At 32.0% G+C, this 15,031-nt stretch overlaps 1 protein-coding gene across 1 annotated transcript; it reads right to left on the reverse strand.

The window, feature by feature from the left end:
• Positions 1 to 1,885: 1,885 nt before the first annotated feature.
• On the reverse strand, positions 1,886 to 4,655 carry LOC109004565 (U-box domain-containing protein 4-like). Its single transcript, XM_018983151.2, has 2 exons — positions 3,146 to 4,655; positions 1,886 to 2,332 (listed from the first exon to the last, which is right to left on the reverse strand). Exons 1-2 carry the CDS (start codon positions 4,466 to 4,468, stop codon positions 2,279 to 2,281), a joined length of 1,377 nt encoding a protein of 458 aa, XP_018838696.1. The 5' UTR covers positions 4,469 to 4,655; the 3' UTR covers positions 1,886 to 2,278.
• Between the last annotated feature and the right edge of the window lie 10,376 nt (positions 4,656 to 15,031).

The following is a 15,031-nucleotide window of genomic DNA, read 5'->3' on the forward strand; positions in this document are numbered from 1 at the left end:
CTTTTACTCCTTCCACACGTTTTTCCTTCCTTTTGGTTGGGAAGTCGGTTTGGAATTTGTGTATGTTGTTATGTTGTGCAACAGACCAGAAAACAAGAAAAGGGAAAAAGACTGGGTTTACTTGCGAAGGCCATGCCCATTGGAATCCTAAGACCTCAGGCTCCTCTCCCAAGCCGTCTAACCTTGTTAAGCCTATGGGAATACCACTAAAGAATCATTTTGACGCAGATCTCAAAAAATTGAAACAAAAAACTGAGGGAGACACTTGAACCCAAAATCAAGATGGAAAGACTAGCAATAACCTTGCCAGAATATCACTGAAAGCAGCTAGAGGCCAACGCTTTCTATATCAGGCAACAGCTGGAAAGCAAGTCTCTAAGACTCTATGTAGAGTTCTAGGCTTCTAGCTTAGTTAATACCCACGACGATTTTCGTCTTGTGATTAAGAAGATTTACGCCATGAACGTATAATATTGTGTTGTTGTCAGTGAGCTCGAGTTTGAAAAATGATGTCTTGCGGACAACTCCCTTGGACTTGAGCCATTCGGATCTTGGAAATTATCAGCAGATCAAAACACTGTCTAAGAAATTGGTTTGAATTAATTTTAAAGATCTTTGCTCATTGTTTCCAAGATGTGTGCGGACAAAATGTAGGCTGTGAATACGAGAATTAACTTTTTTGAGTTCAGCAAGTGGTGGGCTTTCCCTCTGTTTTTAGGCCTACCAATTTAGCATTGAGGGGGCATAGATCCTTCATCCTTCTTTCCTTCTTAGACACGGAAGGAAGGACACCCCCAAGAGCTTTTCATATTTAATGAAGAAAGAGACGGACATAATATTCAATATCAATCGCGATTGTGCTAGAAAGTTTCTCTATTCATTCATTATCCACAGCCACAGGCTCTTCAGCGGTATGAAATCGTGGTCCGCACCAAAGTCATTTACAAGTCGCTTTGAAGTATGATCTGGCTCCAACGTTTGTATGCAATCCTTCTAGTTCTAGGTGGGGAAGTCATAGTTAATGATTTGGAAAATTGGTTCTCGGAAGGCAGAGTGATTATTAATGCTCAAAACTCAGGAAATGTTGAACAATTGTAATTGCCAACCCAATACAAATCATGCCAAAGTTGGCAACCGAAAGGTATTGATGATACTTGGACATTCAAAACTAGTCGAACAGCTGGGTTTAAACTTTAAATTTGATTTGCAGATTGCAAGCTGCCAGCTAATGCTTGATTGGAAAGGAAGAAAACGATCAGTACTGCAAAGAAATTTGAAAATGCGGTGGGGTTGCTCTTGCTCTTAGTTGGTGGGATTTGCTAGATTAATGTGCAAAGAAGGACAGGTGATGATAATTCATAATAGCGCACAAGCATCATATGGTGCTACTTTACACCCCAAGAGGAGCAGTTCATGGGGACCTACAAAATTACCCTCTGCAACCCTTTAGTCCCCCCCCCCCCCCCATGAACTTCAAATTCACTGGCCCAAAGCATTCCATAAAAAGATTAGGTTGAGTTTGGATAGTGAATTCAAATGAAATGATTTGAGATGAAAATTAAAAATTAAATAAAATATTGAAGAAGCTGAGAATGTAAAAGGGCCAACAGATCTGGAGTGTTCACAAGGATTGGATGTTTGAATAGAGAGTTGAGATGAAAGTTAAATAAAATATTATTTTTTAATATTATTTTTATTTTAAGATTTAAAAAAATTAAATTATTTATTGTATTTTAATAAAAATTTGTAAAAGTTGTAATGATTAGATGAGACGAGATTAGTTCAGATAATTTTTGAATCCAAATCTCCACAATTTCCTAAATGCAACACATCCACTTAAGTTTTTCATCATTGAAGTTTTTGCTGCAAGATGCCACAAAATATGGAAAAAATAATAAAATGTTCCAAGGTGCATACTCTATTTCAGTTTTTACACAAACCCAGACATCAGAAAACCTTCTCAAAAAACTTGGGTCACCCAAACAAGACTCAAGGAGCACAACCCAAAACGCAAATTTGTATTCCACCCCTAAAAAAACATTGTTAATGAAAGGGTAAATGAAATCCAAAAACCTAGTTAAGCACATACATCTAAAGGTCAGTCACACACTAGCTTTCCCTAATTTTCTTCCTTCTACAAATGATATCCCCAAATTTCTCAACCATTCTGTACACAGCATATCACAAAAAGGCACTCCATATATACACATCAACAGCAAAACCTCTCTCACTGTAATTACCTCTGCTAAAACAGTAAAAGTTATTTCGCCTAAGGACTTCAAGAGGCTGCCTCTTGTCTTGGTTCTCTCAGATATCCAAGAAGTGTTTCGGCCTGCAAATACAAAAAACGAACCATGCATTGGTACAATAAATCCAAACAAAATCATAATCGCTGAATAGGCTCTGATTCAAACATCATGCAACTTGTATGCGGTAACAATTATGCACAAAACAAACGCGAGATGCCAAAGCCGTGAAGGCAATACTCAAAAGTCTTTTACCTTTGTCAGGCACCATCTACAAAAGCCATCATACCATCTCATAAGCAATAGGTCCCCCCCCCCCCCCCCCCCCCAACTTTGTTTCACGGATAAGTTCCAACATTTGAGTTGGGCTCTCTCCCTGGTTAGCTAAAATTATAATGCTGGATCCTTCTCACTTCCTAATAACTGAGTTCTATCAATACTAGAGTGATAGCCTTTACCACACGACTTAAACAGCTGCTGCTTTTTGCAAGGAGACCAAAACAAATGAATCGTGAAACCAAAACTTTGCCCACTGCCAAATCCATGTCTCACCCCCCAATCTCATCAAGACAGTCAAGTAGCTCCACATATACAGAAGGTGACTTTGCGCCAAAAATTTTCATCCCATTTAGCTAACAACCCGAAGCACTCAATTCGACTTTTGACTTCATTGCTGGCATCATGCAGGAATAGCTATTTCTCAAAGGTGAAACAAGAATTTAGAGCACATGATATGATTATCGATCAAAAAATGGATGTGGACTTGATTTTTTCCTCAATTTAGTGTATGCTGAGTTATCAAACTTGAACCCCTTAATTTGAAACAATGGTTAAAATTTAAGAACAAGAGTGCAGAATAAAAAGCCCAAAATCAGAGCCCCCAACTCAACACTACTCACCTTGTGCTTAGCTCTAACACTTCCCGTCTGTGAAAGAGCCACGAGCGGAGGAATAGCGCCCTCCCTCACCAGCAACCCTCTATTCCTTACGCTGTCCGCACACAGCTGCAGCAACGTTACTACCGCGAACTCCTTCGCTTTCACCGACCCATCCTCGATCGCCTCCACCAGCACCGCAATCCCACCTTCCTCCACAATGGACTCCCTCCCCTCCTCGACTCCTGCTAGGCTACTCAGGACCACCATCGCCTTCTCCGCCATCCCAGTTCCCTGCTCCGCCACCAGCCCCACCAGCGGCTTCACCGCCCCCGCGCTCACCGCTCTCTCCTTGTTCGGTCTTATTGAGCAGAGCTTGTACAGCGTTGTTAATGCGTCCTTCTTCCCTCTACTCGACCCATTCAGTAGCAACGACACCAGCGGCGGGATCGCCCCGCAGGCTCCAATGGAGCTCTTGTTCTCCTCCACCAAAGCCAAGCTCATCAACGCACACGCCGCGTTCTGTTTCGAGTTCTCGGTCCCGGTCTTAAGCACGTACACCAGGGACTTGACCGCGCCTGCATTTGTGATCAACGCTTTGTTGCCTTCGTAAAGGGAGAGATTGAGAAGAGCCGTGACAGCGTGCTCCTGCGTCGATGGGTCACTGCTGCAACGGAGGAGCGGAATCAGAGCAGGAACCGCACCAGAATCGCCAATTAAAGCCCGGTTATCGGTCCGATTTTTCGCCAAAAGCCTCAACTTGGCAGCTGCGGACCGCTTCACCGCGATCGACGGCGATTTCAGAGCGTCTACGCAGATCTTGACCGTCGGCTGAAGATCCTCCGGCGAAATGCTCTCGATAATCTCCGTGGAGAAGCTCTCCCTCTGTAGAAACCCCAAACAAGGCTCGGCCTCCGCCGCATCAGCGTCTCCATTGTTTTCGTTTTCCGAGGACAACGTGGGCAACCCCGCCAACCTCTGCAACTCGCCGGAGATGTCGCTGCTGCACACTGACAGGTCGCTGAAGGCATGAGAGAGATCTAGAAACTCCTTTATCTCCTCCTCCGATGACGAGGTGGACTTCACAGACTTGCCTTTACGTAGCGCCAGCTCGCTGAGCCGCATGTCGATGCCAGAGTCAGTGAGGTTGAGGTTCTCGGACCCGCACACGGATCTCTCATCAAAGACAAAGGTGCAACTTTCTTCTTCGTTTCTTTGGAATACGTTGGACCGTATGGTGCGCATGGAGCGGCCGTTGTTCCGGTTTCGGGGTGAATTCGTAGTGTACAGGTTTCGGGTCAGAGGGAAACGGTTGGAACTGGAATGAGAATCTCCCAGAGAAACCATCGTGGTCGGGAGCTCAGACACGTTTACGAATGTCAGTTTGTTGGATGAATTTGAGAAGGTTCTGAAGAAATTGTCATGGCGGAAGAAAGAGGGAGCGAGAGACAGAGATGTAGGGGAAGAAGATGAGGGAATAGACTTTAAAGGCTAGTGGCTTTGGCATCTGGGCGGGCGAAGACAGAGTGACGGCTTGGTGAGGTCTTAAGGGTCACAGACCACGTAATTTACACATGGTTAGATGCAGCAGGAGACTGATGTGACAGTGATGACACTACGAGTATGTGATATCTTTTTAACACGTGGGACCGTTTGGCGTCGGCGCTTGAGAGCCTGAGAGTGATGAAGTTTGGTAAGAAAATTTTACTCTGACAACCGATATGGATACGATTTTAGACGTTAAAAATTAAATAAAATATTATTTTTTTATTATTATTTTATAATTAAAAAAATTAAATTTTTATTTTATTTTATTTTATTTAAAATTTTAAAAAAATTATAATAATAAGATGAAAATAAATTTAAAAAAAATTCTTAAAAATAAATATTTTATTACAAAGTTGTGTAAAATTTGTATATAAGTTGTCAGCTTATCATTTTTCTTTTACTCATACCATACACTTATTTTAATTTTAATTTTTTTTATTTTTTTAACAAATATAGTGTATTAATATTGAATAAATAAATTTAATTAGTTTAATAGAAATAATATTTTAAAATAAATTAAAACATATTTGATACTAGTGTATAGCAAAATCCCGATAAGTGTAGTAAAATTTATTTTTTTTACAAAAATTTGCATAAGCATATCTAATTAAAATTTGTGCTCACTATTATTCAATAGAATAACAGTGAAATAGGTTATAAATAATAATAAATATTAAATATATTTAAAAAAAATTATTTCTTCACGTATAAGTTATTAATATATTAAAAATCATAAAATTTTAATTTTAAATTTTAAATTTAAAAAAAATTAATAAAATAAATTTTATAAATAAAACTGTAAATAAATGTAATACTACTTATAAATAATTTATGAATAATAAGTAATCTAAGATTATTAAAAGAGCATTATTATTCATCATCTTCACAACCTATACATCATACTTATTTTTATTTTTTTATTTTTAATTTTTGTTTTAATCTTCCTAAAGTAATTAATTTCTCTACTGAAATAAAAATAAAAATAAAAGAATCTTGTTACTAATTATTTATATAATACATATTTAATAAAGGGTTGTGCTGCGCATCAGTCGGAAGCCGCAGCACACCGTATAATTTTTTTTTTTTTTTCACTCAATCTACTGGGTGTGCGCCAACTTTAATAAACAGTAGGCTTATATTTATATTTTATCTTTAATAAAATGTGTATATATATATATATATATATATATATAATATGTGATGCGAATATAATAAATAGAATTTATCGTTCACAATCAGAGAAGTGTCGTCGGGTTTGAGAATCTGAAATTCCTAAAACGTCCTTCGCAAGTCCCAATCCTAAACTCTGGGTGAAACTTCCCGGTGGATTCAGCCGTCCCTTCTTGCTTTATTACCTTTTTTTTTTTTCACTTTAATGTGCTTTATACACTTTTAACGTAAGAAATGTTAAATCTAATTAAATCTTATAAAATTAAAATATATTATATCTTTTTATCATTAAAGAAAATAATATTTACAATTTTACAGTATAAAAGTCTCGCGTAATTTTTTCGATAAAAATAGATAAATTTAAAATTTATATAAAAAAAATTATTTTTTAATAGTGAATCTCAACTTTTTTAAAAAAGAAAACACAAGACTTGCACACCCCTTAGGCTTGATTTGAATAGTAAAATCGTTCTATCTCATGATTACAAATTTTTAAAATTTTTTAAATAAAATATAATAAATAATTTAACTTTTTGAAATCATAAAACAAAAATAAAATTAAAAAATAATATTATAATAATATTTTATTCAAATTTTATCTGACATCATCTCAACTCATGATCTACATCAGACATCAAATATTACCTAATCATAAAATAGAGCTAATATACAACATATACTAAGTAAATACAATATAATTAATTAAGTAATTAATTATAACTTAACAAGACATATATTTTCGGACTATGATGTTTTTTTTTTTTTTTTCATGTGGCAACATGCTGAGTTGTTGATCACCGAAACTACAATGGCTAATACAGACTGGAAAAGACTTGAGTTTTGCCAGAATTAAGCTGAATTTCAAGAGTAGTGGGTATGCATTTAGGTCATGAATGTCTCCATCTCCATCTTTGAATATACATTTACCTGTCACCGATGTAATGCAATTATTAAAAGTAGGAGAGGAGGCTGTTACTTTAAAGAGAAAGCGACAGATAAATTTGTAATTTTTAAAAAATATTTTTTTAAGAAAATAAATACACAGATTTACTAATAATTATTTTCTTATTTATTAAAAAAAATTAAACAGCGATCTATTTGTAATGCATTTCGAATATCCGCACGGATTAACTCGATTATAATCGAGGTCAAATACTTGAATAAATCCGGGTGTCTGAATCCAAATTTAATAAAAATAAAACTAAAGCTTTTTTTTTTTTTTTTAGTTTTTTTAAAAACCTCTATTTTACTAAACTTTTTTCAAGAAAAAAAAAATAGTGCTGAAAAAAAGTTTTTAAAACCCTTTATTTTGCTCACATGGAATCTTTTGATGGCATCCTCATTGCTATCAGTTAATTTGTTGTTAAATCAGGAAAAAATAAATAAATAAAAGAAATGCACATAATTGATTGCATGATTTACTTCTAAAGATTCTAAAATAATCAGGCACTTTGATAGACACAAGAAATTTTGTTGGGTTTCATCATATGCGAAATAAGATATTATAAATTAAAATATTATTAGAATATAAATTTTTAATATAATTTTTATTTTAGAATTTAAAAAAGTTAATTTTTTTTTTTTGTGTTTTATTTAAAATTTTAAAAAAGTTGTTCTGATTAGATAATGATTAAATGAAAATTTTAAAAATTAAAAATTAAAAAATATTTGTATTTATGATATTTGAATGTTAAAATGAGATGTGAACGAGATAAAAACATCTTGCAATCCGAATGAGCCTTAAAGAAACTCGTATTCCTCTTCATTTCTTTTTTTCTACGGTTTAAATGGGCAGCAATAGCATTAAAAAATTCGATCCTAATTAGTTGTCCTAGCGAATATATATTTGTATTTTTAACCAATGACTTGTTTGTTGAGAAATGATATTATTCATATTAAAAGAAAGATAATAAGATTTATAAAAGAAATTGACATTACTCTTATTTGTTTAGTTAAATTAAGGCAAGCGTGCTGCATGGATGCTTTATGGCCTTGTGGTGGGCAGAAAGCCATAGAAATTATTCTTGAATATTATTATCAACGTTACTTTAAGGTTATTTAATTTGAAAAATGATTATAAACGTTAGTTTGATGATCTTAGTTGAGCTAAATAATTTTCCAGCTTCATGATTACTCGGATTTGACTAATAACAAAAAGTTAGAAGAAACAAAGGTCTTACTATTATGGCTATGGTGGTGATCAGTGCACAAGTCATGTCCTCTCTCTCTCTCTCTTAATTAGATTATTATTATTATTATTATTATTATTATTATTCCATAATCTATTTGATAGAGGTTTTTTATTTTAAATATTGCATGGAATTGTATCAAATGGGCTTTCAAGGGTGTGTAAATTAAATATTTAAAGTATTGATATTTATATATATTTTTATGAATATAATAGTCAATAGATGTTTAAATAGAAAAAATCTATTCATCATCTCAACTTCCATCATTCTCTCATCATCTTATGATGTGTCATTAAATGATAGGTTTATAAATAAAATGTAATAAATAATTTCCAGTTATCTAATACCATATCATAAAATGATAAAAAAATTATAGAAGTTGAGATGATGAGTAGTATTGCTCATGTAAATAACATAGCTCAGTAGTCAGCATAATGAGCATATCACATATCTCTCTTACTGTTTAATAAGACTTGGAAAAAATTTATGAAATCTTTATCATGAGTAGATTTTTCTTGTGCAATTCATTTATTACGTTTTTAATGTATAAATTTAGGAGGAATTTTATGCATCAGTCACTATTTACTTTCACATCTCATATTTATAATATTTTTTCATAAGATGTTTGGATATTTTTCATAAAGTGAGAAGTATGTGATAGTAAATAGTAACCGATGAAAAGAATTTTTCGAAATCTAAATAAAATACTAGCCAACTTATCTAAGTCTATTGTCTTAAAGGCTATTGGCTAAAGCTAAGATAACCTAATCCTACACTAACAAAATATTAATTACCAATTAAGTGATGTAAAAGCTTATGAATTTCATGAGATATTTTGAATTAAATAGGGTAACTTATATTTTTAAGAGTTTTACTTAATTTAAGAATCTTTAATTATAGTTTCTCACAGCTCATGCCATGTCATCATAATATATAAGATTAAGTTTTGGGGGACAAAACCTGATAGATTTGTTGACTAAAATAATTAATTTTATGGAGGTAGGAATCAGCCACCTGGCTGTAACTTTTTGGACTTTTGAATAAGGATAAGGTGATCACAAGGCTGACTTGCCTTCACTTTGTATTATGTGACACACCGCCTTGGACATGTAATTTGTTCTTATAAGAAAATGATACTCAATTTGAAGTTTTTAAGACAATGGGACAAAATAAAAAAAAAAAAAAATGAAAAGCCTTTGAATGTGTTCATTTGTCAAACCAATGAAAATGGACTTCTTGGCTTCTTCTATAAACAGGTGGGAACTTTCAAGTTTCACTTAGGACGACTCTGTCAGCAGATTTGGACTGTTCAATTCATCTTTTATTTTTTATTATATTTTAATTAAAGTATTCTTAGTATCTAAATTAGTGTAAATTCATGTTGTCATGTCAATGCCAAGTTGGAACATGCAAATTGAAATTTGGTAGTATATTAATTAGTTAATCCTAATATGATGTTTTTAACAAGAGAAAGGCTATGCATCAGCCTGTAGCCGCAGCACACCTCACGTAATGTTTTTTTTTTTTTTTAAACTCAATACATTGAGTGTGCAGCGGCTACAAGCTAATATAAATAATTTCTCTTTTATCAATGTGGGTCAGACCATGCATCAATCTTGACCTACTAATTTATATAAGATTTATTTGTTGTTACAAAGATTTTTAATTCTAAATGTCATGTGTTGTGTTTGGACATATTAAGTCGAGTTTGAATTGTATATAAGTTAACTATATCGCGATCTATTTAATTAAACAAATCAAACACTTCAATCAAAATCTGTTAATTTTTTATAAGTTTACATTTCACTCAAGATGCTTTTTTTTTTCCAATTTTTTTTTTTTTTTTTTTAAGTTGAGGACCATAAGCAATAGCATGAGGATGACTCTATTTGGTGGTGGACAAGGCTAAGTTCCCTGAATCTACCACCCATGGCTGCCACCAACTGTTTTTTTTTTTAAGGTTATTATTTGTCAAGAAGGAAAACATAATATTTTTCAATTTTTTCTAGAACTTTTGTCGGAAGCAATAATTGTGTGTTCTCATAGCTGCCATGGGTCCACCTTGTCCACCATATCAAGCCCTTCTTGGGTCTTGGGTTTATATCTTGGACTACTCTACGTTTAAATATTGAGCTTTAAAGTAGAGCTTTAGCCCATGGTCCACCTCACTTCGTAATAATTGAGGACATTCAATTCAGGTCATTATTTCAAATGCAATAAGAGATTGGGCTTCAAGGCCCTTCACTTTATAAGGTCGAAGTCAATGTAGATCACATGGGCCTTTCTCTTGCATTTATTGATCAATCTTCTGCTGTTTTTTCTTTGTCATTATTTATAGATTTCTTTGATCTATGTTGCTTTACTAATCTATTGAAAGTTTGTAAGTTGTGTTTGGAAATAACTTGTTTGAGACACCCTTACATGAAACTTCTAAGCTCTAAAGTTGGGGCTGGACAATATGATATGTAAATTATTCATTTCTGTCACTATTATTTGTGTCAGGCGTAATCACTTATACTCACATTAACACGTGTATATTTCAAAATTTCATATACATAAACTCATTTGTCTATCACCGCAATAACAAATTTTGACTGGCGGTCAGGCTCAATGACCGAGCCTAATCCTTGGAACGACCTAGCTAGCCACAAAAGTACCCCCTTCCCACTCATTTTTTTGGGGGAAATGGGATCACACAAATTGGGTTTTGCAAGTGTTGGAGAATGATATAAGCCGAAGATGATTTTACTTGTGGGCTTCAACCTAAGAATAAAAGTAAGGGTATTTCTCAATGCTCTTGAGACTCTATGCTTAATAAAAAAGTGTGACAAAAGAGAGTAGAATTAATGGTAGTTGGGGAGTTAAGATCTTTGTTAGATTAGGAACAAATATATGTATGTAACGGAGGGAGACTTGTTAAAGCTTTTACGTAAACCCATGAACTAAGAGATCCTTAATTGTGGATGAAGGCCAATGCAATAAAAGCCTCGTACCAATGAGTTTAACTGGTTTTATCAGAGTCATAATCTCACCAACTACGGGAAACATTGAGGGTTCAATGAAATAAGAGTACGTAAGCTACACACATGACAGATCACATGGCAAAGACAACAATAATACTAATACATTGACAGATCATTTTGTGGTTCTTTTTCAAAGTCTGCTGTTAGTCATTTTGCGAAATTGATGTCTCGGGTACTACTTTAATTTGTTGGTTTGGTAGGTATATATATATATATATATATATATATGTAAGTATATGGACATCTTTTTATGGCTTCTAAACTGATCATGCATGGCTATGGCAATATTTTCATAGAGAAGGATCAAGCACTGCTAGCTGCTAGTTGCAAGTAGAGGATCACCTAACGTTAAGCAGTTGATCTGCTTGATTCTGAGGATGGTTTCCATATTTTTCTGTTACTTTATGCGAATGATATGTTGATTGCTGCTAATTAAGAGCATGTTTTAGGGTTGATAAACTGAAATCTTCGTCAAGCAAGGAGCTTGCACATGAAGTAAAGTTGGTTTGAAGAGACCATTCATAAATTGACATAGTTTTATGGAAGATTTTTTTTTTTTTGTGTGTGTGTGTGCGCCAATTTTAGGTGATTTCTATGTGTATTTTTGTGACAAATTCTACTACTTACAAGTCTGTGTAAATAGCTAGATTAATTGCTTATTGTGGGACCAAAATAGTCATAAAAATTCTAAATATGTTTGATGTGCTAATAAATTATATATATATATATATATTATATAAAATATTTTATTCAAACTCAAGATGACAGGTTCCAAAATATAGATTCTTGGGGAGCCATAATTTCTTTTTCAAGTACAAGACTTTATTTTGAATGAAGAAGATCAGCTTGTTTTGAGGCATTCTTCTTCTTGTTTTGAGGCATATATATATATATATATATATAGAGGAATGCTATGCATCAGATACTATTCACTCTCACGTGACTCTACATCTATAATTTTTTTATAGGGTGTGGGGAGGTAAATAGTGATTAATGAGAAAAATTCTCAATATATATATATATTCACACACATACATACACACATATATGCATATGGGTGGCAAATCCGAAAAAGTACTAATTAGTAGGCAAAATATCAATTCAGAATATATAGCTTAAGGTAGCATGTATATTCCGCGTGAGAAAACATAGAGAGAAAATGCATCATGGTCTTGGGGTTTGCTTGATTTCTACAGGTTCCTATAATGGAGATTGTTACCTGTGGGAGCTTGAGAATGTGCTTATGAATAAAATGGAAAGGAATAATAAGATGATATAATGAAATATAAGTGTTTCGACAAAAATCAATGTTACTCTTCATCTCAAATCTTGCTTTGATCTCTGATCTCTTGTCACACTTGATGATGTTAGACATTTCATTTTTTTTTTCATAAGCCATTTAAATGGAAACCGCTTAAGATGCGTCACATGATCATCAAATGTGATCGAGAATGACAATATATAAAATGAAGAAGAACATTAATTTTAGGGAAATAATATTTAGCCATTTCTTACACATGCTGAATAAAATTGTATGCACCAATTAATAGGTTGCTATATATATATAAAGAATTTTTGTGTCTTAAGATTGACAGACAGCTTTATCAGGATATTCATTCTGACAATAGATAAACAAATGAATCTGATTCTAGCCAAAATGATAAGGCTGGTGATAATCATATATGTTTGAACCGTCGTACTATTCCTCCTAAATGATTTTCACGAGTTACTATTGTTGTTTCTCGAGATTTTCAATATTCTGTAGTTGCTATGATTGATTCTGGATCAGACTTGAATTGCATTCAAGAAGGATTAATCCCTAGCATTATCCTTATCTCATTGATCTTGATCGAAAATACATATATGATCCAGATTATATTCATAAACTATATTATGATGTTTATAAACTGATCAGGCTGCTTGTGTGAGAGATATCCTGTGATATCATAAATTTTTGGTAATTCCAGATCGAATTTGCTATTTATTATCTTGAAAGAAGATGAAAACTTCTTAAAATACCGATCATAAAAAAACCCCTTAACCACCAAACGGTTCGGCTGTTTTTAGTAAGATGGTCGTGAATTTTAAGTATGTGTACAAAGAAGAGCGTGACAGAATTCTGTTTTTATGACAATCTAGCTTGCACATGTTCGTAAAACTGTTTGTCCTGACTCCTGATGATGTGTATATACTAAATATATATATATATATATATATATATATTTATATAAATGCACATCAGACTGGAAGAACCTTTCAAATGACCATTTCTTTGGCAAAACTTTACTACAAACAGTAAAATGTTGTTATTCATCTTAATTTTCATTATTTTTAATCATGTGACAAATATAATTTAAAGGACAAAATTTAAAAAATAGGATTAATCAAAACAACAAAGTTACAAAAGAAAAGATTATAAGAATCTTCAAGCTTTTTTTTAATTTTTTATTTCCTTAGCAATAGTAACAATTAGGTCTAGTTTAGATATAAGAAGTGTTTAATCTCAATTTATCATTATAATTTATTAAATTTCTACACAAAATATAATAAATAATTTAATTTTTCTAAATCTCATAATAATAATAATATTAAAAAATAATATTCTAATAATATTTTATTTAATTTTTAATTTTATCTCAACTCATCACTTCTCAACTAATTATTCAAACGCAACTTTCTTATTTGAATTGAAAAATCATTTCAATTCATCTCATCTCATTTTGTCATTATAATTTTATCAAATTTTCATATAAAATATAATAAATAATTTAATTTTTTAATCTTAAAATAATAATAATATTAAAAAATAATATTATAATAATATTTTATTTAATTTATAATTTTAATCTTTTAACTTATTTGAATTTACTGTCTAAACATACTTTAGGAGTGGTTTGGATTAAGAGATGAGTTAAAATAGGTTGAGATGATTTGTAAATAGTATAATAAAATTTGAATTATTTATTATATTTTGTGTTAAAATTTAAAAAAAATTATTTTAAAATTTGAAAAAATTAAATTATTTATTATATTTTGTGTAAAAATTTAAAAAAATTATAATGATAAAATAAGATAAATTAAAATGAATTAAGATGAATTATAAATACAATCGAGTCCTTAATCTTCTAGCTCGATGGTGTTCACGTGGCATGCAGGTATTGAGGGAAAGATTGGATGGCTAGCTACAGCCGACCAAACTGTTTCCTGATTCTTCAATCAATCATCTGCCATAAATATACTTTGGGAAATTCTTCTTGTTGTTCAAAGTGCAGTTGAAGTTCGGCAGATGAAGGCAGGTGTGAAGAAGGATGCCTGGTTGTTGGAAACAAAAGCTCGGGAGGATTAAAATACGCAAAAAGAAAAGAAAAAATTATTAAAAAAAAAAAAACTTATATTTAAAGATGAGATAAATTTAAATTAGGTAAATAAAATATTATTTTTTAATATTATTATTATTTTAAAATTAAAAAAAATTAAATTATTTATTTTATTTATATAAAATTTTAAAATAATTATAATAATAAAATAAAATAAGATAAAATAAATTAAGAACATTTCTATATACAAACAGGCCTTAGGATAGGTTTGGGGGTGGGATGAGACACAAAATTTTTATCTCATCTCATCTCATCATTACATAATTTTCAAATTCTCATACAAAATATAATAAACAATTCAATTTTTTTAAATCTCAATTTAATTTTTTTAAATTTTAATACAATAATAATATTAAAATATAATATTTTAAACACTAAAAAAAAACATAAAATTTTCTTCCAAATCTATCCTTAGAGTTGGGCCTCGATTGAGTCACGATAAAGGAAATATTTTTTTAATGATATTATGAATTTTTGAAAGAAAAATATTTGTAAAGGTATAAAAAAATTAATGAAAAAAAAAAAGAGAAAAAAAACGTTGTATTCTGTTGTGTATGGATACGGAACCACCTTCAACAGACAGGCCAACAACCTAAACCAACC

Source organism: Juglans regia, chromosome 4, assembly GCF_001411555.2.
Source record: "Juglans regia cultivar Chandler chromosome 4, Walnut 2.0, whole genome shotgun sequence".
Lineage (NCBI taxonomy): Eukaryota > Viridiplantae > Streptophyta > Magnoliopsida > Fagales > Juglandaceae > Juglans > Juglans regia.

What these genes read in the sequence shown, in the direction of transcription:
- LOC109004565 (XM_018983151.2), bottom strand. Translation starts at nt 4,468, where the DNA reads ATGGTTTCTCTGGGAGATTCTCATTCCAGTTCCAACCGTTTCCCTCTG. An exon ending in GTGTTAGAGCTAAGCACAAG is followed by an intron (nt 2,333 to 3,145) that starts GTGAGTAGTGTT and finishes TTGTATTTGCAG; the next exon opens with GCCGAAACACTTCTTGGATA.